General features: G+C 48.3%; 1 protein-coding gene across 1 annotated transcript; it reads left to right on the forward strand.

The window, feature by feature from the left end:
- The first annotated feature begins 957 nt into the window (after positions 1-957).
- On the forward strand, positions 958-22994 carry LRP3 (LDL receptor related protein 3). The gene is made up of 7 exons (XM_054169917.1): positions 958-1279; positions 6181-6228; positions 11674-11812; positions 17644-17852; positions 18120-19206; positions 20713-20845; positions 22123-22994. The coding sequence occupies exons 1-7, from the start codon at positions 1213-1215 to the stop codon at positions 22927-22929; spliced, it is 2490 nt and encodes an 829-aa protein (XP_054025892.1). The 5' UTR covers positions 958-1212; the 3' UTR covers positions 22930-22994.
- The last annotated feature ends 4103 nt before the right edge of the window (positions 22995-27097 follow it).

Consider the following 27097-nt stretch of genomic DNA (forward strand, 5'->3'; position numbering starts at 1 on the left):
CCTGGTTTTCTGGGGGAGGATGTGAGCACCCGCTAACCAGAAAACAATGAAAAGATCAGGAAATAGGTAAGGCAGAACTGGTTGCTTTTAGCAGTTCGTCTCCTGAGCACGGGTGTCTCATCTGCAACTCTTGCTGTTCTGCTCATGAAGTTCCATTAACTTTGTCGTCTTGCTGCAGACACAGGAGACTGCGTGCAGTGGAGAGGGATAGTTTCACGTCGCTAACACTGATCCAGTTGTGCTGACTTGCTGTGGATACAGAACCTCGTCGGCATGACCGGATGACTGCAGTTTCACACTCCACAGGGTCTGGAAGGATCTGGGTCCCATCACTTCGGACCAGCGACCCGCAGCATGACTCGGCGGAAAGCGAGAGCTCCGGGGACGGTCTCGTTCTCGGGGAGGCTTCTGTCCCTGCTCACCTTCCACGCGTTCCCTCTGGCGAGCCGCGCTAGGAGGCAGCTTCGTGAGCCGACTGCCCGAGCCCCCGCTGCCGCCCACAGCACGGCTCCGGGAGCTCTGTCAGCGAAGGACGAGGCGGCTCCCCCGAGCTGGCCGCGGCGGCCGGGGCAGCTCCGCCCTTTCCCGCGCGGCGGGGCCGCTTCCCCGGGCAGGGGGCCCGGTGGGCCGCGGCGGCGTAGGGCGCGGCCTCCCGCCCTGGGGCCACGGGCTGCCCGCAGGCCGCCCGGCGCAGGGGCAGCCCCCGCGGGGCGCTGCGCCGCCGCCCCTTGCCCAGCGCGGGTGTCGGGCCTGGCGGTGGAGGGGAGCCCGGTGCCTGACAGGAAGCTTGGCGCTGCCGGGCGGGCTCGGCCCTCGCCTTCCCTTCCGCCGCGGCCCGCGCTTCTCCTGCGCCGCCCGCCGGAGCCCTCAGGTGTGCGCGGCGGGGCGCGGAGCGCGGGGGCACTGCCCGCGTCCTCCGGGCCGGCCGCGGCGGCGGCTCGGCGGGCCTGTCACGTGGGGCGGCGGCTGAGCGGCGGCGGCACTGCGGTCTGTCCGCTTCCGTCTGTCCGCTTCCACCTGCCCCGCAGCGGGGAGCGCGGCCCGACCATGGGGCTGCAGCCACGGGAGCCCGCGCTGCTCCCGGCCCCCTGGCCTGCGGGGGCATCGCGGGCAGACCGTGCCGCCGGCTCCCACGGCTCGGCGTAGACGCTCGGCGGGAGCGGAGCTGCCGCGGTTCCCCCCGCGCTGAAGGGCAGGCGGTGGCGACCCGACATGGAGAAGGCAGCAGCCGCGGAGCTCCGGCAGGGCGTGCTGGTGCCGCTAACGGCCATCTGCCTCGGTGAGTGCTGGCCCGGCCGCTCCCCGCCCGGTGGGGCATGTCCGGGCACGGCGGCGGGGGGGCACGGGCACCTGCGGCGGGGCTACCGGGTCCCCTCGTCCGCTACGGGAAGTTACCGGATGAAGGGTAAGAGGGGGGCGACGGGATTCCGCCGCACCAAACCGTGTCGGCGCGTCCCCGCCTTGCCCCCTGGTTTCTAACAGGGCCCGGGGGAGGCTGCGCGGCCGCGGGTCGCGGTTGCCGGCGGTGGCGGAGGGCGAGCAGCAGCCGTCCGCTTCTGCGGAAATCAGCGTTTCAAACGCCTTTGGTTCTGAACCTGCTACACTGACCCCGCATAACGCTGTTTAAAAAAAGTTTGGCCATCGCGGGGGCCTCCGCCGGACTTTCCGGTCCGTCGAGGCACTGTGCGGGCAGCGGCTACCGGGCCGGTTACGAAACTGCCCGCGGTGCCGCCTCGCCTGCCCGGGCTCGGTCATGGTTCTCGCCTGCCTGTCGCTTCTCTGAGTGGCAGGGTGGAAGAAGATTGTTCCCTCTGTTGCCTCTGCCATGTTCTGTTCTCTTGCATGCCTCCTGCTCGGAGCGGTTGCTCCCCGCGCTGCTGGCAGCAGGTGCTTGGCCCTGGCAGCATGGTGAGGCTCGCTGCGTGCCGGGCTGGCAGCCCCTACTGTCGGGGAAGGGCTTTTTGGGTAGGGAGAAGCTCTGCCGCCAGTGACCGCAGCGAACGTGCGGAAGGCCCCGCGCGTTTAACGGGCAGGTAGAACCGGGGGTGACCGAGCTGAGCTCCGTCTGTCCCACTCCTGCCTGCTGCCGCCGGTCCGGGGCTGTCCGAGCTCTGCTGACAGCTCTTTGGTAAACTCCTCCAGCTAGAACGTGCTAAAACCGCAGCTATTTGCTACCAGAGCTGTTGTTTAATAATCCCAAATGATAGTTACTATTCGTTACATAAGTATTCAGAAATGAGTATCTGTGGCCAGACTGTTCAATTCCGATTTTGTCAAAGTGGCTTGGTTGGTTTTGTTTTCGGTTTTGGTTGTGCTTTCTTTGTTTGTTTGTCGTTTGTTTGTTTTTCACTTGGTGCTTGCCTAGAGAAGTGTAGGAAGTTGAAGGTTAGAAGCTGCCCTGATTACTTCAGATGTCCCTTTTTTAACGGGAGTGTGGTACATGAAGCCAGCTAAACTGCAGAACAGCCTGAACGTCCCTTCTGCTAGTGCAGAGCCTTAAGGGGATGTCAGAGAGGTGCACAGCCTGAGAACAATGTCTGCTGCTTGGGTTAGCTAAAGTTAAAGATACAAATTCTGACCATCTCTGAATTTCTGGGGGATTTTGTTGTGGCCCAGTCAGCCCTTTGGTAAAGCTTTGCTGTTTAGCAGAAAGAATGGTTATTATTAAATTGACTACTAAGATAATAAAAGATTATGTGAGCCCCAGAGTTTAAGTGAAAACAGTTCTTGTATTTAGCTGCAAGCTGATGCTGGGTTGAAAGTTTAGTAGATTTCTGCCTTCTGTGACTTCTAGAATTTCACTGTCTGGCTCTTCTTTTCAGCTGGAATGTGTTATTCCTATTCCTTGCACAACTGACAGTAGTGGAAGTTGAGAAGCATGAGAGGTGGGGAGTTTGTAAGGTCTTCTGCTTGAGTGAACCCATAAGGATATAATGCTGCTGCTTTAGCTAATTTTGCATTTTACTTCCTGCTTGTGTGTCCTTTCCTTCTGGCCTTGTTTTTGATTCCTGCTTCTTGCCTTTCTTTTCTTTCACTTTTTGATTTCCTTAGGCTGTATGTCGTGTTTGGTATCTGTATCAATGCACTGCCACTGACATTTGCTCTTTTTGACCTTGTTTGTAAAGTGCTGCTCCAAGACTGGAACTGAGTTTATTGCAACTGTTCTTCCATGGGGCCATTTTGTTTCTCATTCTTGAGAAATTCTGGAGTACACAGAAAATTATCAGATGGGAAATAGCCAAAACAGTGAAGCTGGTATCTCCTTCTGGCTGTGGGGAAAAGTCTGGTTTGGAGAGGTGCCAAGATGCAGGTTTCCCTTTTGATCCAAATAACTGCTTCCCAGCCATAAAGCAATCCAAATGAGTGGCACAGTGAGTTTCTTACATGGAGTTCAAGCCAACTGAAGGTTTCTGTTTTGTTCTGGCTTTCCCCTAACAATGCCCACTGCTTCAGAGGAAGATCATCTAGAAACCCTTCTAATATGCCTCTAGTTTTTCACCTGTCTTTATGTTGACAAGATTTTGTTCTGATAAGAGACAGGCAGCAGGGGAATGGCTGTTCTTTCTTCTGGGCCTCTGACAGTTTTGAGAGCTGAGTGCTTCAGAAAATGCTGGTTTGCAGAGTTGTGGTTTGATTTGATGGTCCTGAGTGAGACTGAGAGTGAGGAAAACAGATACTGGAAACTGTAAGCATATTTGGTCGCTGGGGAAAGTACCTGATGTGAAACCTGGACTTCATTTTAAAGAACTGTTCTTGACTGATGACTTCTTAGAGTGCAAGAGTTTGAAAATGAGAGCAAAGAGCTTGCAAGAGCAGCCGAGAGGTGTTTTACATTTGCAGAGCTAAATGAACAGTTTTGAGGGTTGTCTTTCTTGGGTATCTGCTAGGTCTGGTACGCAAACCTGCCTACAGCTCTGCCTCTTCTAGTAGCAGCCTAGGGCTGTGTGCTTCACAGTCCTCAGAAGACAGCAGGGTGGCTCTGAGTTAGCTAATTCCACTCTTATCTATCACACCCCTTGTCTTCATGCTGTTTATTTCCATTTAAAGGGCACAGGGGACTCCTCTTCAGCCACGAGTGAGCCCCTGATTCGGAGCTTGTCTTCTGCTATAGCCATCGTGTAGGAAATGTGAAGGAGGACTGTAGAGTGGTAGTACAGACCTGGACATTTCCATGCAATGTATCTTCAAGAACTTCCAGTTGTGGTGATGATGGTTTTGCAGAGTGTATTCCTGCACTTTCTTTGGACAAACTGAAACGTTTCAATTTTCATGAAATTAAATTTGTGACTTAATAATGGGTTAATTTCTTCTCAGTCATTACGACTACATCACCATGGTTACAAGAACAGCAGTACTTTAATACCCTGTCAGGAAACACGTTGCTGTTCTTGCTGTGATCCAAGGTTTGTCACGCGTGGAGTCACTGGAGCCAAGCTGTGTCCTGCCACGGGACGGGCAGCTGCTCCTAGGTGTGCTTGCTGACTGCTGGAATCAGCTGGTGCTGTGGGCATGTTCCTGCTGCATGTTAGTGTGTGATGAAGTCGGTGCAGTTAAGGTGCTGTGAACACAATGTCAGCGCTCAGTAACAGATCTGCAGCTCAGGCATGTTTCTGCTCCAGCCACAGGACACAGATGCTGCCACTGGGTTCCCTCCTGCCAATGTGCCTTGCTAAAACCTCAGTCCTGCAGCTGCCTAGAAGGGGTTGGCAGAGGTTGCCCTTGCTCTGTGGTGGTGCCCTGAAGCCCTCCATGGTGAAGGATGCCAGGAACAGCCATTCTCTGGTCTGGGGCTGAGGCCTGTCACAGGCTGTGCCTGCTCATATGGCCATCTGCCTTCAGCTGTTGGATCTCTGCCTTCAGCAAGGAGAAGGTCCGCTTGTGGACATCCAGAGAGAGTGCAGGGAAGGACTGCTGTGGGCACCTGGGCCGCTGTAGTTCAGCGGTAGCTCAGTCCCACCACTGACTGGAAACTGTGACTGGAACCAAACTGCCAAGCTGAGGGATCCTTTTTAGCTTCCCTGTTTCCACTCCTTTCCTGCTAGGTGCTTTTTGCCTTTGTACTGCTTTGAGTTATGCCAGAAGGTGGTCAGGGCAGGGATCATTGTTTTGTGATGTGTTTGGACAGTGTCTAAGACAATGGGGGACTGCACACGTGCTTGCTGCTCTGAGTCATAAATAGTGTTGTCAGCAGCTTCCCAAGTGACTGCTGGGAACAGGGATGGTTTCTTTTCCTCTCTTCTCCTATTGTTCATTTTTTAATGATATTTTTTACTTGCCAGCAGATTGACTATAAAAAGATTTGGGTTGTAACACATGCAAAATAAAGCCTAAGTGCGTGCTTGGGCTGCGGTGTTGTACATTAAATTTTGGTAGCCTTTTAAACCTTTCTAATTCTTTTAAACATATGTCATCTTGTTGATAGTTTGTGGATTCTAGAATTCTGCTAAAATGAGAGCAATTAGTGAAAGGTGCTGTAACCGTTAGAAAAGCACCTTAAAGAGTGCATGGAGAAACTCCTGTGGAACTGCATGTTAACGCAGACCTCTGGAGCAGCAGCGACATGGGAGAAACTTGTTTTGTTGGTAACAGCTCTTAGCAGAGCTATGAGAGGAGACTTAGGAGACAGTGAAGAGTATCCAAGTCTTAATTTACAAGTCACCTGTGAGTTGCAAGCACCACCCCCTGTACTGACTGCTACTAGTGGGCCTTTCTGAAAGTGTCCTTGGCTCTGCTTAGAAGGTCTCCTGTCAGCTTTAGCTGTTTGGTTTCAAGGCAACGTATGCCTGGAAGGACCAAACTGTATTTTAGTCAGAGCAGACATGTGTAAGCAGGTAGAGTGGCTGCCTGTGATGGTGAATGTTGTAGTGTGATTGTTCTGCTCTCTTCCCCAATTAAAAAAAGCCCTACAGAAGAGAACTCAGAACAGATTGGCAGTTGTTTCTTTTGGCAGCATATTTGACAGATACTAAACTAACATTGTGTGTTGACTCTTGTTCTAGCTGCAGTGAAGGATAATCATTGATTACATGACTTGCCTGTGTAGATAAGCAAAGTGCTTGTTGGAAAACTGTGATGTATTTATATGAACACCCCAGCAATCACCTAGAAATGCTTAACTACTGACTGTCAGCCTGTGCCACTTGGAACCTGTGTCAACATTATTTTTCTGTCTTTACACAGTGAATTTCTTCCTGACTGGGAAAATAGAAAGTGCTGTTACCTCAGTAGGTAAGATTTATTTTCTTATTTGTATTTCCTGTTCTTCTGAGTTTCTACTGTTTCTTCCCCATGTGAGGATATCTTTTAAACAGCATGACCCTGGTTCGAGGAAGCTGAGGACTCCTAAGTCTTTCTGGGGCTATAGGCTCACTCGGTGTCACTGTGCTAGGAAAAGATCCTAAGCTGGAGGCTAAGGTCGAAGTATGTGCTGGTATCTTCAGGGGGAAACTCTGCTTAGGAAATGTGCCTGGGAATGTTAAGTCAGGGATGCTGGCCCATTCCCAGTGGAGTTGAAACAAGAATGTTAAAAATATCTCATGAATGTCAAAGTGTAAATTCTACCAGAATCAAAACACTCGGTGTAATTTCCTTCTCTGCAGCAGTACAGTGATTTACTGATGTGAGAGCAACACTGCAGTCAGGGTCTTCTCAGTGATCAGGGTCTTCTTGTGCCTGTCCCTCCACAGTCACATTGGTAGGTGTACTACTTTATCTCCAAAGAGGTTGCAACTTAAATTAAAACAGAAAAAAACCCCCAAGGGAAACAGCAGGAAAATAAATGGGAAAACATGAAATTAATTCTAAGGCAGTGTGTTGAATAATGTGGGAGCTTGGGTGTTCCAGTCAGCATGGGGGTTTGAGAGCTTTACATCGGGGAAAAGGTAGTCTGTGATTAGGTGACTTTCTGAAATAGCTCAGGGCAAGTAGAGGTGAACCATACAGGATACAGGTTGATTGCAACACAGTATTTCTTATTTGAGAAAAGCACACCATTGGCGTCTATGTCCTAATCTGTCTGGGTGGTTCTGTGGCTTTCGATGGAGTTTGCCATCCCCTGGCTGTGTAGAGTATGAGGGTTTGTTACTGTGTGGTGGCTGGGCTGACCTGGTGCTCCTGCCTTGGCTGGAATACAGAATGCTTCGTCCAGTCAGCTCTGCTGCTTTCCCTTGCCCTGCTTGCTAGAAACAGAAGGTTGTACCATTTGGCTATTACTCTTTGGGGTATGCTGAAAGCCCTCATGTGGTCTTGTGATACAGTTTTGAGTTACTTGTGTCCCAACAGCCTCACTGGAGTGGAGGAAAGAAAGCATGGTGAAAGGCAATTGCAGTTGTGTGATTCATGTGTAGTTTCTCTTACCTGTGTGCTGGAGGATAACAGGTTAGGATAATGCAGTTTGAGGCACCTGCCAGGTATGGCCTTGCAGGAGATGCTCCTTAGGAGCCCTGATGAAGATTGGGAGCAGCATTTGCTGTCCCAAACACCTCACGGCAAAGTGGCTTGTCACAGTGTTGGTGCCTCTGATAAGGTACAGTGTGTTTGTTTTCAGAACACTAGTAGCAACAGTAGTAATGAGTTCTGGAGGACTCAGGCTGAGCCAGTGTTTTGGCTGTATTTGTACAGGCACTTTAACGCAGAGCAGCTGCTGCTGACAGGTAGCAGCCCTCCCCTGAGCCCCTCTGCCTGTGCTCCCGGTGGGCCAGCTCAGCCTCTTGATCCAGCCACATGCAGGCTCAGCTTTTGTCAGCTCAGCCAATCCAGCCCTTGGCTGTGCCACTCCTGGTTCTGATACCAGCAGCACAAGCAGCGTGCTGGCAAAGGGCAGCTTTAAATCATTTTCTCTCCAGGGGCATGAGGATCAGCATTGAGCTATGTGTGCAGGCCTTCCTTGAGGGGGCATTGAGAGAACTCAGGAGAGCTTTCTGCCCACCCTGAGGTTTCTGCTGGGAAAGTGCATACTGCCAAGCCTTTGCTTTGGAGAAAAGGCTCCTTGTGGCAGGTGCAAACCATTGTTTATGAGACAGCAGATGGTTGGGACATGTCCCCTGGGACTGGGGCAGACCCTGGGGCATCACGGAGGAGTGTGAAACTGCAAGTTTTGTTTTCTGCTGGAATTGTCTGAACATTTGTTCTTACACAGCTCAGTGCCCCCAGCACTGTCTTCTGGTGGAGCTCAATGTTTGTTATGTTACAGTTGCTTTTGCAAAAGCAGGAGTCATTGTATTCATGTAAAGTGTTGGAAGCTTCCTTGGAGATATTTGTGGTGTATTTAACTGGCAAGTGGAATCTATTGCTGGTTACAGTAGAAAAAAACCAATTTGATTATTACAGAAAGAGCCTAATTAAGATTAACACCTGCTTGACAAACTTGCTGAACTGAAACACTCCTGGCATTTGTTTAAAGTTGTTTAATTATCTTTCATGGTCTTAAGAATTTATCTCTTTTTTTTTTAAAAGCACCATCTCAGTAAGAGTGTTGGTGGGTTGGTCCCCCAGCCCAATGACTGGTATTCTAAACAGGGGAAATGTAAGCAGTTTGGGGCTTTTAGTAAACTGGGCTTTCAGCTCTGGGTTTGTACAGAAAGGCTGTAGAAGAGTCACAGAACAGTTGCTGAAAACATTTTCTCACTGCTCCTGTCGTGTTGTCACTGATGATAAGCCTTCAGAATCCAGGATTGTACCTTTCTATTTAGAGAATTTCATTTCCTTTAGATGTTTTGGCACATGGAGAAGGCTTTTGTTTATTTTCCTGAAGGAATCTCCCTGTCACACCAAAGCTCTGCTCAGCAGCGTTGCGCGTGTGTGTCATTCTGCCAGCTTCATGGCCAGGGCTGGAGAGGGACGTGAGGCCCTTTAACTGACACTGGAACCCCAACAGCACGAAACTGCACCCTTGTCTGGTTTCTCTGATTTGTTGTCAGCAATGAAAGCTTCGTTTAGTGTAGATTTTTCTTTCAAAAATTGTGTAGGTGAGGGAACAGCTGCTGGAAGCAGTGCTCAGATACTTCAGCTGCCAGTGCAGGAGTGAAGAGGCTGGTGTCTGGTTAGGAGGGAGATCTGTTGGTCTGTTACAAATACCACAGCAATGACCAATGCTGGAAAAGCAATGAAGTGGTGTTTGTGTAAACACAACAGTAATTTTGGGAGGTGGGGTCCCCCCACTTTGCTCCAATAGCTTTAGCAAACTGTGTGTATATATCCTTGAAATGGTGTGGTTGTGTTTTGGTAATATGAATTCAGATTGGTGGTCTGTTCAAATCAGGAGCCTTTTTAAGAGCCAAACAGTTGTCCTTTTCATTTTGAGTAGAGCAAGTCTGAAATGCATGTGTGTCAGAGAGGTAAAGCCGTGGGAAAGCATTGAGCGACAATGCCACTTGCAAGAACTGTCCCAGGTGACACACAGTAGCAGTGCAGACCTTCCCTTCCTTATATCCATAGCATTTTTCCATGTTAAAATGGGAAATCTCTTTCTTTTGTCTGTTCTTTCCATGTCCTGTGTTCACAGCAGATGTGCAGTGTTAGTAAGAAGAAGCATTTCTCACTGAGAACCTGAACTGTTGTGTTACACCAGATCCCCTGCTGACAGATTAGGAGGCTATAGATGACTGCAAAAGAAAAATGCTCGTGATGTTGCTTCAGCAAGGCTGGGATACTTCAAATTACTATTGCTCAGGATCTTTGTAAGTGCTTCCTAAAACTGAGAAACCAAGTGTTGGGGAGAGCAGAAGCTCTGCTGAACTGCACTGATGAATGCAGGAGTGGAAGTGCTCATGTGGAGTCACCAGCCTGTTAATGGGACTTCTCAGAATGGGAACCAGACTCAGCTGTGTGTAATTCTGACTGTTCTCTGCTCTGATGCATATCCTGTGAGTAAGGAACATTGATCCAGAGCAGTGTTTGGTACAAGGGCAACAGGAATATTTGCAGAGCTGTTGCTGGAAGCCTCTGGGCAGTGCTGTCTGCTGTCTTTGCTCTTTCTGCTTCGTGCTTTTTGTTTTATTCCCATTGAGTAGTCTGGCAGCTATGAAGTGCAGTCTTTCCCTCTCCTTTTATGTGGTTGCTAGGCCCAGGTCCTCTTATGCTGTGATGATGCATTGATGCAGTGACAAGTTTGTGGAGGAGCACTTTTGAAGACCTAACCCAAAGAGAACTGGAGTTGGAAAGTGCTGTGGATCTTGCCCTTGCTCTTGTAACTCTATGATTACGTCTCAGTGTTTTGCCAGCATCTAGCTGGGGCCCCTCTGGTTTTAGAAACATGGTAACAGCAATGCTCTTGTTTTTGCTACCTGCTGTGCCGGAAGATACTTCTTTGGAGAATAGATGTTTCCATGTATTTATGTACATGTGTGGCCTTGAAGGGAGTAGGTACCACATGCATGTTTCAGTGGAATGCCCTGCTTGGAGAGTAACAATAATGTTTTGCCTCAGGTAAGTTACTCACCTGACACTCTTTATATTCCTCCGGCTCTCACTTCAGAAGCGCCGACTGTGAACAAACAGCATAGTGCCAGGCACAGACTTACTGGCGGGCAGGAATACTGCAGCCTGGCCCCAGCCAGCAGCTCTGCAGGTGCCCTGCTGCCTGACTTGGTTGCAGCCAGGCAGCGTTGTTGGGTCTGCTTCCCCCCAGCCCTCCAGTGCAGATGGACCTGATCCTGGCTGTGAACTGAAAGTGTTTCTGTGCTGAATTTCACGCCTTGCTGCAGATCTCTGATTTGCAGTGCAGTGTGTGTGAACCTGTATGTGCAGGGGGAAACTTGAGGGATGGTGACCTTTTTTTTCCTTTTTTTTTTCCCCCTTGCCACCTTTTTAAGCTCTGAGAATGTAAGCTGCTGTCAAGAAAGGGAATATTCAGCTGCAATCCACAACTCGTGCTCCATATTTGTTTTAAAAATAGTTGAGAAAGTATTTTTGGAGACTCTTCAGAATAGCTCTTGCAGCACAGAGAATTTCCCCTCTTGCAGTCTGCTGAGAGCACGTTTCCCCATCAGAACAGCTTTCCCACTTGTCTTTGCAACATCTCACTTTCGTTTTTGAATTGCATGATTACAAATTATAAGTATTTGATGCAGCCTTAATTGGCCTGCTGTTTTACATAGGAAGATCTGAAAGTACTGTCTGGCAGATTTCCCCTGTCTGTGGCAGTTCAGAAGACATTTAGAGTACCTGGTAATGTTTGGTGAAAGCATTTGACGTTGGAATGCAGTTTGCTCTTTTGTTAACCATCACAAACTCTTCAGGCCTGTCCTGTGGTTAGGAGAACAAACAAGAAGTCAGGAGCACACTGCAGCAAAAGGAGACTTTAGATGCTTGGCACTGAACGCGGGTCCTCATCAGGCAGTGACTGATGTGCCCAGGCTTTGGGAGGCTAGTGAGAAGGACTTGTGTATTGCATCCTCTTGGCAGATCCATGCAGCAGTATTGATTGGAGCCTTTGGGGGATTCGTACAAGGCTATTGATTAATCCTGCATTGAGATGCAGGTTGTGCTTACCTACACTTAGAGCTGCTGTCTTAATTAAAACACCAAGGCAGAGCAGAAAGCAGGAGGAGGAGGAGGAAGCTGTTGACTCATTTGTCTGCAATCCCCAGAAATTGATGAAAGCTCTGTAGCTAATGTGAATTGTTGATTAGGTAAAGCATTAACAATATTATCTTTTTACCCCCTTATTAACAGCTCCTTGCAGTGGAGAGCTGGAACAGCACACAGAGAGACGGGGAGTTATCTACAGCCCTTCTTGGCCCTTCAACTACCCTCCAGCTGTAAACTGCAGCTGGTACATTAAAGGAGATCGTGGAGACATGATAACAATTAGGTATGGTCTGATTTTCTGTGGAGATACAGGCATGTTGTGCTGAAAGGAAACAAAATGTGAGTTCTTATCTGATGGAGCAGTATGAGGCTGCTTGTCAGAGCTGCTGAGGTTGGTTATGCTGCAGTATGGCTGCAGGGTGAGCACCTCTCATTTTACAAATGCTCCACTGCAGCCATTGCTGTATGTGCAAATCACTTGTAGTGAGACTTCACCCACCTCTGGTAGGTGAGGAGATGGGAAATAGTGATGCATTTACTCACAATAAATAGCCCCCCTTCGCTTCCTTGCTCATAAATAGGAATAGGTGAAGGCTATAAAACCTGGAGCAGCCTCAGTGGGATATTTAAAACCCTTAGTGCAAAAATTACGTTTTCTGAACTGTCTTGAAATAGTGCTGAGTTTAACTGACAGTTGAAGATGATGCTTGTTGTTACTTGTTAACCAAAAGACACATGCTTTTCTGCTTAACATTTCATTCCAGCAGCATTAGAGAACAGCCCTGGTGGCACAATTTCAGGTCGTTCTATAAAAATACTGTTCAGCAAAGACTGGAGTTTATTGCAAATGGTTTGTTAATAATGCTTAGGCTCTAATGTCAACATACTGTGGATGTGCTCCATTTCTCTGAGCTAATCATAGTACTTTTCAAACCAAGAATTTGTCATTTAAAAAGGAAAAAGAAAGCAAGCCTAGGAAAGGGGGTTTTGTTTGGTTTTTAGCACTGTTGTATCTGACACCATCTGCTCATTCTTTGCTCAGCTGCTTAAAAGGACTGCAAACCTCTTCAACTGCAGATGCTCAGCAATTAAAAACAAATCTGCCACAGATGGAATAATAGGAGGGCTCTACCATCCATAGTTCAAAATAGGAACTACTCATCAGAAGTGAGGAAGCAGATACCTGCCAGCATTTCAGACCCATAAATAGAAACATGCTTTTAAGCCCCATTAAATTGTATTGGACTTGGGGAATTTGTTTCAAAGCAGAGGGTGTTGGAACCTCTGAGGAAGCATGCAGATGAGACACAGGACTTGACTCTGAAAACATCTCAGAGCCCACACTTAGGATTCTCTTCTTCAGGTATGGGTACAAGAGTGGCTAAGGAAATAAAGGAAAGTGAGATGATGGAACTGATAATGATGTGTGTAGAGAGCTTAGATGCATAGCATAGCAGCAGGGTTTGAAAGGTTTCTTCTCTTGGGGTTTGTTTTCTGTCCCTGCCATATCCTGTCCTCCTGTGCACATGCAACCAATGGGAGCTGTGTGTCTACATCCTGGGAAGTATTGTTGTGGTGTTACATGTCTGACTATAAATGTGCTTGGAATGACTCACTCCAGGGCATGAAATGCAAAATGTGACAGGATGGGAGGATCTCTTCAGGAGGATATAGCCCTGGCAGTGCTAAGGACCTACAAGAAGCAGCTGGCTTGCCTTGTCCAGCACTGCATAGGCAGATTAGGAAAGAGAGTTCAAATACCAGCATTTTTTCCTTGTAACAGCTGTGTATGCTGCTTGTCCTAATAGTGTGCTGAAAAGGGCACAAAAGAATAGCTGTTTAAATTTTCCTAGGAAAACCAAACAGTTCTTGTGATAACATCTGGATTTGTAAAGGTTTCAAACCCCCACCTTCTCTACATTGTGTTACCCTGAGTGCACTGAATCCTCACTGACAGCAAGGCAGCAACGTTCTGTGAGGATCATACTGGAGATGCAGCAGGAGTCCTTAAGGGGTAACAGTGCAGTCTGGATTTCTCAAGCAGTCAGTGGTCATTTCTGAGAAACCTTTCACTCAGCAGCTGTCAGTAGAACTGTGCCCAGACCTGCAGGTGGATGTTAAATGGTGGCACCTGTGGGCCTGCCCGTGAGAAGCTTTGCCTTCATGTGTGTGTATTGATTTGCTTCATACCCTCAGATCTCTGTGCTTTTATTGTTTTACTTTGTAACTTACTTTTTAGAAATTCTTGGGGATGACTTTCCAAGGCCAGGAAGCACATGTTCTTTGAGCTTGTACCTCTCTGCTAGTTGTGCATCTTTCAATACTTTCTTCCAAGTCTGTGTGTGTGCTGGAAAGGTCCTGCTGAGACCTGGGGATGAGTGTGTAGCCACTGCTTCCCAGGAAGTTGCTGTGTTGCTGTAGATTCAGGTAATCAGTCTGTTGGATGTTTGTGTGCAAATGTCTTGATTTCTCTTCTCATTTTCTCTGTTTCTATGTCTGTTTTCACAGGGGTCTGCATACAAACCCTGTAGGAGCAGATAAAGGTGCCATGTGCGGCATCCTGTACCATCTGTAGCATCCTTTAAAGGATCTACCCATCACTGTTCCCTCACAGCTGAGAAGTCACTGTTACCTGGGGGTTGTAATTAACCTGAGGTGTAAATGAGTTGTGGCTTATTACAGGGATTTATGGGACAGAGTAAAGGTTCTCCATGGAGAACTAGATGATCCTTGAGGTCCTTTCTGACCCTAATGATTCTGTGTTCAGAATTCAAGATGAGTGCTGAGAAGTGATCCACTTAGTGATCCACTTGAATCCACTTCTCAGTTGAGGCAAGGGGAGGCATCACCTTCCCAAGCTTTCACTCCAGTGATTCATGTCACTGGCTTTGAAAATCTGAATTTGCAGATACCAGCTGAGCTTCTGAGTAAAGCTGAGGCCTGTTTGCATCAAGGCTTGCTGATCTGTAATTGTGTGAAGAGTTGAAGGGACTGCTGCCTATTTACCAAACTCACAGCCTTCCAGAACTTGACATTAATTGAGAAAAGCTCATAATAGCCACTTACTGCATTCATTTGCATGTGCTCAGCTTCTGAAATCACAGCCCCTGTGTCTCTTGCTTGAGGTTGCACAGTTAGGTGGTGCTTGGGAGCTGGGAGTAGAACTGAGCTCTTCTGACTCCCAGGTCCTCGTCCTTCAGTGGTTAAGCAGAAATTTTTAATGAGCCAATTAAGTCATCAGTTGTTCACAGTCTGCACTTGCTGTGAGAGGCTGGCAAGTAGAAGTAACTTTTCTTGCTTAATTGGCTTGTCTGTTTTATTTTTGGACTGTGCTTTACTGATCTACCCATAATATTTATTTTCCATTCCTAATGAGCTTAGAGGGCCAAATTGGCCATTTAAAAATCATTAGTTATTTACTAATTACTTTCATTCAGATTTTACATCTGTTGGGCCTCCAACAGTTTTCTGTATTTTGTTCTCCTGATCATCCCATGTTTGTCCTTTTCCAGTTACTAAGAATGCTTTCCCCCCTCTCTTGAAGCTGTAGTTGCTCATGCTTAAATTACTAAGCGAGTTGCAGGGAATTCCCTACATTATTTATAGAAGTACTCTTTTTCTTTCTAGTTGCTTCTGCTGCTTTCAGTGCAGACAGTCCAAAGCTTAGCTCTGCTGAGCATTAGTTTTGCAGGTAGCACATTTTTTCCTATTTTCAGAGTGTAAATGAGTGTTTACGACAAGCTGGCTTAGTAGTGTTCTTTGCAGCAACATAGAAAGACTTGGCATTTAATAGGAAAATATCATTGTAGGCAAGGTCTGATCCATGGCTGATCCTGGAGCCTCCTCAGTGCTGGAGGTAACCTTGCTTCAGTATCATAGCACTGAAAGAAAAATCACGATTTTACCTATTTCTGCAGAATTCTCTAAACCCAGATGTAGTGCTGCATTTTTCAGTTGATGCTGAGTTGTGATCCTCAGAGCTTGAATGCTTCCAGTGTTTAAGAGCCTGCTCTTGTACTTATGTATAAAATTCCAAAAGCAGGATAACTGCAATCAGTGCTTCTGAATAGCAGCTGAGGAGTGTTGCTTCTGGGTGCAGGGGATGTTTGCATCCTGAGGAGCAGCTGCAGTGTGGTAGGGGTGCCAGGGCAGGAGTTCAGTGCCACCTCTGGGTCCATAGCTGCTCTTTCAGACACATGCTTTGCTGGACAGGGCCAGGGACTGAACTGACCCTTGTCTTGTTCTGTCTTCCCAAACCCTCTGCTCCCCTGCTCAAGATGGCTAACAATACTGTGATGCTGACTGGTGCCATGTGAGGTGTGGGTGACATTGTGATGGCACTGCTCTGTTTCACCATGATTTGTTTCTGTGTCCTGTTCTAATCACAGAAAATGCTGGATACAAAGGGCCTGGGAGCACCTTCAAGAACTGTAACTACAGACTTCATTCAGGACTTTTCCAAAGGCTGTAACATATTTGTACAGTCCTACAAGCAGTAGGAACACAAGACTTTGTCCTTTGTTTCCACTGCACACTCTCCATCATTCGATCTTTGGACTAATCCTTTTGACAGATAGATTTGCATACCAGTTTGATAAAGTTCAATGGAAGAAGTAAATGTCCCAATGCTCTATTTTATGGGTAGCAGGATTAGATTATTTTTCAGAGGACTGTAAGAGCAGCGCTGGATCTGATTACAGATGATGAAAGCAGGTGAAGTAGCAGAGGCTGAACACACTCTTCTGGACTCTTAAGGAAAATAAATTGGTGGACTATTTAATGTCAGATTAGTATGGCAGAAAATTCTTACATGGAGCCTTGCTGTTCCAAATGCAGTATGAAGTGACACCCAGTTCAGTTGTTTATAGGCACTGCTGTTTGTATTTCTCTGCAAAGAAATGGTTTGTAGGATGAGGTTGGTTACTGGCCTGTTCCAATACGCTGTGCTTTTGGGCTTTGATGAAAGTCACCATCAGTTGGAATGGGTCAAAATTTGCTTCCATTGGAGCAGTGTACCTTAGGAGGGTGATGGAGCAGAGTGCTTCAGTGTCTTAACTGAAGCAAAACTTGTTCAAAATCAATGAAGTAGAACACAGTTATTTGGGCTTTGTTTTTCCCTTTAGGAGAAGACATTTTCTAACTGTTATGCTAACTATTCTGTATGAAACTTTCTATCAGAACTGGGTCATCTGTATTTTAGGGAAATTGTGTTTGGAACTCCAGGCACCTATGATTAAGATGCTAATTGATTTTGAACAAGAGTTCATCCTTACAAATGTTCTGTTTTGCCCTCTTCGTTTGGGTAGCTTGTGCACCTCTGAAAGGCGTGGTGCTTTCAAGGAGGCTCTTAGATGAGACTTCCTTGCAAGTCTGTTCTGCCTCATCACCCTTGTCCTCAGTTGGTTTTGTGGCTAAAACTTGGATTTCTTTGTGGAGAAGTTAGGATTCCACTCTGAATCCACTTCAGATCCATGACGGACAGGGGAAAATCAGTTACACCCTGTTTGGGTTTGACTGTAAAAGGTTACAGTCTTGTTTGCCCTGTTTGCATTCCCAGAAAGGGAATATTTTAAGTCTTTGAATTAAAAGTAATAGTGTTAGACTATAGGTTCCATTTCCACTCCTTGCAGTCCTCTCCTCTCTGTCCCCCTGCCCACCCCTATCTCAGAGTTGATCTTTGTCTCTCGTACTGATCTCTTTTTGGTGCTCCCTGTTCTTTGTCCAAGACAGCAGGCTCTCTTCTCATAGTTTCATAGCATTTAAGGTTGGAAATTAATCTGCCCTCTGTATAAGGTATTCTGCTTTCACTCACAGCTGTATTTTAGGAAGCAGTTTTGTTTGGGGACTGAGTAAAAGGGAATCAGCCTCTCAGCTCCAGGAGCTGTTTGGCATGCTGTTTGTGTCTGTGAGATGGGTGCTTGTCTAAGCTGGAGGAGTTAGATTGCTCTGTTTATGTGTACTCGGATACTGTAGATGTTTCATTGTTGCTGAATTGGATCCCTCTGTCAGCACTGCTGGGTGCAGAGGTCTGCTGTGGGTCTGGCTTTTCTCTCTGTGGCTCTGTTCCAGATGTACCTCCTTTTTGTAACCTGCCTGTTCTTTTGTTACTGACAGTTTTAAGAACTTTGATTTGGAAGACTCTCAGAAGTGTGCAGTAGACTGGTTGATGATTGGCCCCTCTTCCAAGAGAGAGGAGTACAAAGTGTGTGGATCTTCCATACCTCCATCTTTCATCTCTGCCAGGGACCATGTTTGGATATTTTTTCACTCAGACGCGTCGAGCTCAGGCCAGGCGCGGGGATTTCGCCTTTCCTACATTAGAGGTAAAACCTTGCAGCTTTGTTGGCTTCACTTTTGCTCTCTAGTGGTGGTACTTCTGTTGACTGGAGCCCTGGGCTAGTCTTGATGTGACTGGGAGAGGTTAGCAGGGTAACACTGATGTTATTTACACTTGGCTTTTTTGCCAGTGTTCCTGAAGTATACTGTCCTGACTGACTTGTGACCCGCAGGGTAGCAGCCATTAAAAAGGGACAGCACATGGTTCCTAAAGTGTTTTGTTCTGACTTCTTCCTTTTTGCTCTCTCTCACAGGAAAGCTAGGTCAGGCTGAATGCCAGTCAGATGAATTCCATTGTGCAAATGGAAAGTGTATTCCCAGTACTTGGAAGTGTAACTCCATGGATGAGTGTGGTGATAACTCAGATGAGAAGAACTGCACTGTGTCTCCCACAGAGCCTCTGTCCAGCATCTGTCCCTCAGGAATGTTCCAGTGCAGTGGAGCCCACTCCACCAAGTGCTTGGTGAATGAGCTGAGGTGTAATTCAGTTAAGGACTGCAGTGATGGTTCAGATGAAGACAACTGTCCTGATCTTTCCTGTGGCAAGAGGCTGGGTAATTTTTATGGCTCTTTTGCTTCCCCAGACTTATTCCGTGCCGATCACAGCAGGTCAGACCTTCGCTGCACCTGGTACGTGGACACACAAGATAATCGGCATGTGCTCCTGCAGCTTGATTTGCAGTTAGGCTACAACGACTATGTCAAGGTGTACGATGGCATGGAGGAGCGAGGGGACAAGCTGATGCAAACGTTTTCGTACCACAACAACAGGCACTCGGTGAGCGTGGAGTCTTCAAAGGGCCAGCTCACCATCTCCTACCACGCCCGCTCCAAGAGCACTGGCCACGGCTTCAATGCAACCTACCAGGTGAAGGGCTACTGTCTGCCTTGGGAGCACCCTTGTGGAAGTGATGAGGAGTGTTTCACAGACAAGCAGCACTGTGATGGCTGGTGGCACTGTCCCAACGGCAAGGATGAGGAGAACTGTCCCGCCTGCCAGAAGAACGAATACCCCTGTGAAGGCAACAGTGGCCTTTGTTACTCGGTGCTTGACCGCTGTAACAACCAAAAGAACTGCCCAGATGGCTCGGATGAAAAAAACTGCTTCACTTGCCAGCCAGGAAACTTCCACTGTGGCACAAATCTGTGCATCTTTGAGACTTGGCGTTGTGATGGGCAAGAGGACTGCCAGGACGGAAGCGATGAACAGAACTGTCTGGTGATTGTCCCTAGGAAGGTCATCACCGCGGCCCTGATCGGCAGCCTCGTCTGTGGCCTGCTGCTGGTGATAGCCCTGGGCTGTGCATTTAAATTGTATTCTCTCAGGACCAGGGAGTACAGGCAAGCATCTTTCCTTTAGGATGTTTTGATAGCTAGGTTGCTGTTCTCTTTTTGTTTACAGGAAAAAAAGCCTACTGTTAATAGGAGAGATTGCAGCACTGTGTAATCTGTCCAAGGGGCTGTTGACGGTTACACAGCAGTCACTGCGCTAAGCCTAGAGGGTCTCAGGTTTTTGGAAGTACTAAGGGCAATGTTACTTCTTCTGTGATCTGTGAGAAATACACACTTAGTGTGCAGCCTGGCAGAGCCTGTACTGAACTTAAAACTGTTCTGAGCAGTTTCCTCTCCCACCTCCTCTTCTTCCAACAAACTCCTTGCAGTGCCAGAAGCTGAATGCTGAACTGTTACAGTGGAGTCTCTGCTGAATCCAAAGGGAATGACTCTCTCCCCTGCACTACCCAAAGACTGCACTCTTAGTTCTGCTGGCAGCGATGGCCTGCAGTAGTGAGGCCTCTTCTGAGCAGGACTTTCTAGCCTCCACTGCTGTCAGTGTGAGCTCTGCCCCCTTACCCTGGTGCTGTGTGCCTTGCTGTACGGACAGTGTATGTTCCTGTGTCTGTGCAAGGGTGGCTGTGCCCTGTAGAAGGGCAACAAGGTTGGTGAGGGGCTTGGAGCACAAGCCCTATGAGGAGAGATTGAGGGAGCTGGGGTTGCTTAGTCTGGAGAGGAGGAGATTCAAGGGTGACCTTACTGCTCTCTACAACTACCTGAAGGGGGGTTGTAGTGAGGCGGAGGTTGGTCTCTTCTCCCAGGCAACCAGTACCAGAACAAGAGGACACAGTCTCAGGCTGCGTCAGGGGAGGTTTAGGCTGGAGGTTAGGAGGAAGTTTTACACAGAGAGAGTGATTGCCCACTGGAATGGGCTGCCTGAGGAGGTGGTGGGGTCACCGTCGCTGGGGGTGTTCAGGGAGAGGCTTGACAGGATGCTTGGTTGTATGGTTTAGTTGATTGGGTAGTGTTGGATGATAGGTTGGACATGATGATCTCGAAGGTCTCTTCCAACCTGGTTAATTCTATTCTATTCTATTCTGTAAGGCACTTTCTGAAGCCACTCTCTGTGCTGCGCTGCTGCTGCCATCACTAGTGTCTGCAGCACCTTGTGCTTTGCACTCTCCTGAGCAAATCTGCCATGAAGGAGCTGGAACCAGCGCTATGCTGTGTTGGGAGCCTCAATGCCTCAGTTCTGGCAGGACAGCCAAATTGCTCTGCAGCTGCAAGCTGCCCCTGTTGGGTGATTGTTTCCAGTTCTTGCTAACAAGTTACCACTGTTACTGGCACAAGCTTGCCTGTGAAAAACACCTCTGCTGCCGCAGAGCCCAACCTCGGGCTGCAGCGAGGAGTCTGCTGGTGTGCCTGAGTGGTGCTGGTGCCCTGTCCTCCTGCTCCCTTGGGTTTAGCAGCAGAGTCCAGCTGAAGGTGCGAGTGTGAAGGCCTTGCACTGCTGTCACGCACCGGTGGGAGAGAGGCAGGGCAAGCTGGATTTTCTGATTCTGGTTCTGTCTGCAGGGCGTTCGAGACGCAGATGACGCGGCTGGAGGCAGAGTTTGTGCGTCGGGAAGCACCTCCTTCCTATGGGCAACTGATTGCACAGGGGCTGATCCCTCCGGTGGAAGACTTCCCTGTCTACAATGCATCACAGGTATGGAGACACGAGTGCTAATGAGCCCAGCAGACAGACTGCTGCCACTTAGACTGACTCAGGCAGGATCTGGATCTCTCAGTAGCTGTGGCAATATTCTGCCATATAAAAATATGTGTGTGAGGATCCACAGTGCCACTTCTTGGTGCTGGGGATAGTTTTGAAGACATTAAATGTGTTTGCTGGGAACAGCAGCGAGATTAGAACAGAATAGAATAGAATAAACCGGGTTGGAAGTGACCTTCAAGATCATCACGTCCAACCCATCAACCAATCCAACACCACCTAAACAACTAACCCACAGCACCAAGCACCCCATCAAGTCTCCTTCTGAACACCTCCAATGACGGCGACTCCGCCACCTCCCCAGGCAGCCCATTCCAATGGGCAATCACTCTCTCTGTGTAGAACTTCTTCCTCACGTCCAACCTAAACCTCCCCTGGCACAGCCTGAGACTGTGTCCTCTTGTTCTGGTATTGGCTGCCTGGGAGAAGAGACCAACCTCTGCCTGTCTACAACCTCCCTTCAGGTAGTTGTGAAGAGTGATAAGGTCACCCCTGAGTCTCCTTCTCTCCAGGCTAAGCAACCCCAGCTCCCTCAGTCTTTCCTCATAGGGCTTGTGTTCCAAGTACAAGTACAAGGCTTCTCAAGCTGAAATGAAGTGTGCCTGAGACAATGAGGAAGTAAGGCCTCTAGCACTGTTCTGGGGAAATCAGGGCATTATTTTTCATTCACAAGTGCATTTACTGGGAAGTCTTTCTTCTGTTTTCATCAAGTTCTCAAAACTCTCCTGTGCCCTGTCAAAAGAATCCAACTGTAACACAGTTCCTACGGCAATAAAACACTTGCAGTTTGCTAGCAGAGTGGAGAAGTGGTTTGCCTTGGCCTTTTTTCTCTGCTGATGTCATCAGCTTTGGAGCATCCTCTGCTGTTGCTGATGACAGAGGGCTCAGTGGTCTGCACTCTGGTTCTTTAGTGCAGATGCCATCCCATGAGTGGAGCATCTTCCTAGGCAGACAAGCAGAGCTTAAATTCTCTCATGCAGGAAGTGCTAAGGGAGAATCTTTGGGCAGGCAGAGCTTCCTTTGGTATCTCCAAACAGTCAATGAAAATCGTGTGTTTAAGGAGGCAGCACAGGGAGCAAGCCTGAGAGTTCTGGCAAGGCAGGGACAGTGGTGGGGAGGGCAGAGCTGGAGAGCTGCCCTGCGACCCTGTGCAGTTACCCCTTGCCACCCCAGTGTTGCAGCAGTCTCACCTTGCCACCTCTGTGTTGCAGGCTTCGGTGCTGCAGAACCTGCGCACGGCCATGCGGCGGCAGATGCGGCGCCACTCCTCGCGGCGCAGCTCCTCACGGCGGCGCCTGGGCAGACTCTGGAACAGACTCTTCCACAGGCCTCGGGCGAGAGGGCAGATCCCGCTTCTGACGCCGGCCCGCACCACACAAACCACGCTGGGCGATGGCATCCTCAACCCTGCCGATGGGACTGTTGGGAGTCCTCCGCCTTCTTCTGAAGGGCCTGGTCCCGAGGCTAATGGCCACAGTCAGGCCAGGGGCCCACAGGAAGCTGGATGTAGCAGCTTGCAGCCAGAGACTGCAATTGCAGAGCCAGCACCTTCAAATGTCTTAGCAAATCCTTGCCCAGCAGTGGAGCCTGAGCTGGGGTGTGCTGAGAAACCTGCGGCTGCTGACCCCTCTGCCAGCGAGCTTGGGCAGAGCAGGAAAGTGGATTCAGGAAAGGCTTTCAGAGATCCTCTGTCTGAAAGCATTGCAGAAACGATGCATGGAAGGGTGGCATCCAGGAGGACTGTCCCAGAGGACAGCGGTTTCAGCAGAAGTCACCCGCTGGGTGAAGAGCCCTCTGGCTTACCCTCAAGGAAGTGGGAGTCTGCTTATGCAGGCAGCCCCACACATGTTCACGTCCCAGCGGATGGACAGAGCCCACACTGCCCCAGCTCCTTCCACGGGGAGCCCCTGGGCATCCATGCAGCTTGTTGCCATTCTGTGGAAGTGCCAATGCTGGAGTCCTCTACTCCCCTCTCTGAGATCAACACCAGTGATGATGAATCTTTACTTGTTTGCTAATAAAAGGTTTTGGTTGGCCCTGTAAGTTTTGCACCTTGGTTGTTTGTACATCAGTGCACTTTGCTGGTGGGCAGTGTCTGTGCTGGTAGCTTCATCTCTTGAAGCCCCTGTGCTTTCATCCCCCAGGGAGTGCAGAACCAGACTGAATGGGAGAAGTTTTTGTCTTTGTTGTTATTCCTGACACACCAGCGGGGCAGCAGTAGGCCAGTGTGTGACCTCAGGGGCTAGGGGAAGAAGAATGTGTCACTGCAGTGTGGGGACACCTCCACCCCTGGTATTTCTTCTGTGCTTTCATTCACTGCATTCAGGGAATTAGCGTTTCTTTGCTTTTCAAGTGGTCTTACTGCAGCTAGAGAGAAGTCCTTTGGAACCTGGCACAGGCATCAGCCATTGTAACTATTAGTAGTAAACTAGGAGTAGCATTGTCTTTTTAGATAGCAGAATTTCATTACAAGGTAATTTTAATTACCAATACGTAGAAATTAAATCCTTTGTCAATTCCTCTTTATAGAAATGGTTCCTTTCCTTTGCTGCCTTCAGAGTGTTTTGATGGCAGTATGTACCCTGAAGACCCACTGAAGCCAAAGTTTCTGTGTAGACTCCCCAGAGTGATACCAGGTGTCTGATCTGCTGCAGCTGTGTGGTGAGAGGTGAGCAGTGTCCAGTGCCACTGGGGTGCATTGAAGCCCAGCTGCAGCAGTATTTGTTTTTGTTTTCTCATGTGTTACATTCTCATCGGTATTGACACTGTGAAGGTGGAAGAATTATTTGCTTTCTCCCCACCTTCTTTTTCCCCTCCTCCCCTCTGTTTTCAGGCACTTTTATGATTACACCACTTATGCTGTGCCCTGAAGGACATTGAGGCCTCCCAGCTCCACTGGCTGCAGTGGAAGTGCTGCATGCTTGGGGGCTGTCAGAATCAGGCCTTGCTTTGGAAATCAAATCTGCTGCAGAAGTTTCCTTGTGAATCTGCAGCCCAGGTGCAGGTGTGTAAATCAGGAAGGGTTATTTCTAGAGGATGCTGCTCTGTTTGCTCTTTTCTGTTAAGAACTGAAATAGAGCAGTGCCATTTTCAAAGCTGACACTGTGGATCGTGCAGCCCTTAAATGTGAGCTCGTGCCTTTTTGGGTCTTAGAGTGTAATTAAGCACAAGTCACTTCTCTGGAAGAAGGGTGAACTTGCTTATCCAGGAGTGACTGGGTGCTGTCATGGCTGGGGCTTTGGCCAGGCTTCTCTATGCTGTTGTAAGAGCTCTGCTTCAGGTGCCCCATGGCACAGTGCAAACTCAAATGCTTTATAGATGAGCTAACAAGGCAGTTGCTGCTGCTGCTCTGTAAGTACCCTGTTCATTGCTGTGGGAATTCAAGTTGCCCAGACTTAGTAACTGAACTTGCCAAACTGAGATGGACCACTGAACAGGACCCTCTTGGCTGCAAAGGCAAGCAGGTGTCTGCAGGGAACAGTGAAGTTTACATCAAAGTGTCAAAGATGCTTTTCCTGTACACGGGCTACATTTTGCCCTGGATCTTTCGCTTGGCTTCCTTTGGGAGTGCCTTGAAGAGAACAAGGAATAGGACTCTGGCTTTACATGAAGAATTAAATTGCAGTGATTTTTCTTTTTCTCTCTTCAGTTGCCAATTGTTTTCATACTGTGCAGAGCAGAGGCAGAAGATTCAAACTCCTTCAGGGCATTAATAGCAGGAAGGGCCCATGGCCAAATGCGTAACAAGAAGAGTCATAGTTACATAAAACAAGCATTGCTCACTGATTTTTCCCAAGTGCTTTTGTGATCAGAGCTCATTTTATCAAAGGATGTGTAGTTCTGAAAGAGGCCTCGCTTTTGGTGCATTTGTAAGCATCGCAGGTACGTTCCACCTTTGCAAGGCCCCGCACTGTAGTCATTACACTGCTTGCGTTGTTTGCATCTAAGGATTCAGATTTTAGTGTTTTCATTGTTTATACTGGGTCTGAAAGTAATTTTGAATACATAGAATTGTATGTGAAAAGTAGTAGTGTAACTTGGGGGGGGGGAAGATTATGTTTCAAGGCTGTGAAGGACCTGAGAAAGAATGATTGAATTCTCTTACAGAAATGTATTTCTATAACAAAATGTTGGTTGTCCTCTGCCTTAAACTGACAGCACTGGAAGGCTCTTGAATGTGCATCAGAACGCTGCTCTGTCTGGGGAGCAACCCTTAACAGCTGACACTTCTACTTTAAGATCTGTGTCTTCACGTAATTTCTTACATATCTTGGCCATATTTTGTGTACTGATCCATGTGGGAACTCAGTGAAAATGTCATCAAGAATATTTTATTTTTAGAACCTTACATCCAGATTAAAGAAAATGTGATGCTTGAAGCATACAGAAATGTGTGCAGCCTGGCACTGACGAGAGATAGGAGGCTGGGACTCTGTAAGTGCTCAGCTTTTGTGTTCTGTACCAGCAGTGTTCTCTCCTGGCTCCCCTAGCTCATTCCTTGGAGGCAGAGGTGACAAATTTGCTGTTAATTTTGCAGAGGAAATCTCTGGCTTTGCTGTGAGCACAAACAAGTGTGGTGCAGTGTCCTGGAATGTCAATACCCAAAGAAACCACTGAGTCTGCCTTGGTGTCTGTGCTTCCTCTGGCTCCTGCAAGCATGGAGCAGTGAACCAGCCATCCTACCATGCTGCTCTGCCTCGTGCAAGCTGCCCCCTCCCATTCAGAACTGATTAAAAAAATACATAAGTGACAAACTTCTGCTGCTCCAGAGCTGAGAACAGGAAGGTCTCGTTGTCACATTCCTTAGTGGAAAATACCACACCTTAATGACAATGCAGCCTAAAGTTCATCAACTAATAAATTTGTTAAAGTTTTGGTTATTTTAGCAATGTTTTTCTGCACTCTTTCGAGATGTTTTTGCAGAACAAGCAGCAAAACACCCCCAGCCCTCCCTAAACACCGCTCTGAATAGAGAAGGGTATCTATGCTGGTTAAGGAGGGACTGAGGCTCACAGGCAGCACTAAGGGAAAGTGAACACTTTATGTTTTCTGTTGCTGCTGTAAAGACATGGGGAATGTTTATGACTGAAATTCTGGCACCTTCCAGCTTGTGGGTGCCTCGAACATCCCTTCAGTGTGCTGGTCATCTTCTGCTCTCTTCTTTCAGTTAATTTCAGTTGTTCTCATTATTTCCATGTGGTATCTATTCATTTAGCTCTGACATTGTTCCATACTGTGTGTAGAGGGCTATGGTTCAGGTATGGCATCGTGGCTGCCAGTGTCTGCGGCTTCCTGGACAATGGCACTGAGCAAGGAGGCTGCTGGGCATCACTGGACTTTACTCTTGCTTTGGATAAGTTAATTGTTAATCAATGTCATGTGTCCAGTGCCTGTGGGTTCACTCTAACACCACAGATCCAGTGTGCCATGACCTTTGTTTGACTCTGCATATGCCAGCCCATGGCTCTGTGCTGAGGTGAATATGAAAGGAGGGTGTCCTGGGTTGGCACAGCCCAGAAGCCTCCCCCCCCCCCCCCCACCATGCAGATGGGAGGGAAAGTAGCACAAAACCTCCTCTGGATTGAGATAAGAGTTCTACTGGCAGTGATCCAACACACAATGACCTGAGCCTGTTTTGCAGCAAAATGCAGCAGCAGAAGCCAGCAACCTCCCACTGCTCTGCAGCCACCAGCAGAAGAGACCAAACTCAGACACAGAAATCATGAACAGCCAGCAGCACAGGAGGCCTCTTGTGTTCCAGTCTGAACTGCAAGCCCCATGGGGCTTTGCTCCAGCCAGCACTTCCCTTGTGAAGCTGGCATGGCAGCACAGTGTGAATATCAGCAGCAGCTGCAGCTCAGCCCATGACAGCAGGGGTTGGGTGGTTTGGTTTGGGTGGTTTGCTTTTGGTCTTTTTTTGCTACCTGCTTTTTCTGGTAGCTAAGGCTGTGCAGGTGCTTCTTCAGACAGTACGTGTGACTTCTTATCACAAGCAATTCAGTGTCGCATAAACTACCTTTAAAATGCGTGTCTGCAGGTATCCCAATTCAGAAGCCTGAAGGGCACAGCTCCTAAGGTGGTTAAAACCCAATCATCTCTGAAGTATACCCCCTGGTTCCCATTGCTGAGGGCAATGCTTGTTTTGCTGATGCTTCCCCTTCCGGTCCTGTGCTTTGGAGGGGACTG

This window comes from Dryobates pubescens, chromosome 19 (assembly GCF_014839835.1).
Source record: "Dryobates pubescens isolate bDryPub1 chromosome 19, bDryPub1.pri, whole genome shotgun sequence".
Lineage (NCBI taxonomy): Eukaryota > Metazoa > Chordata > Aves > Piciformes > Picidae > Dryobates > Dryobates pubescens.

Bases quoted from the DNA above. Each gene is read 5' to 3' on its own strand.
- LRP3 (XM_054169917.1), top strand. From the start codon at position 1,213: ATGGAGAAGGCAGCAGCCGCGGAGCTCCGGCAGGGCGTGCTGGTGCCG. The intron at 6,229-11,673 runs GTAAGATTTATT...CCTTATTAACAG, and splicing joins AAGTGCTGTTACCTCAGTAG to CTCCTTGCAGTGGAGAGCTG. The intron at 20,846-22,122 runs GTATGGAGACAC...TCTGTGTTGCAG, and splicing joins CTGTCTACAATGCATCACAG to GCTTCGGTGCTGCAGAACCT.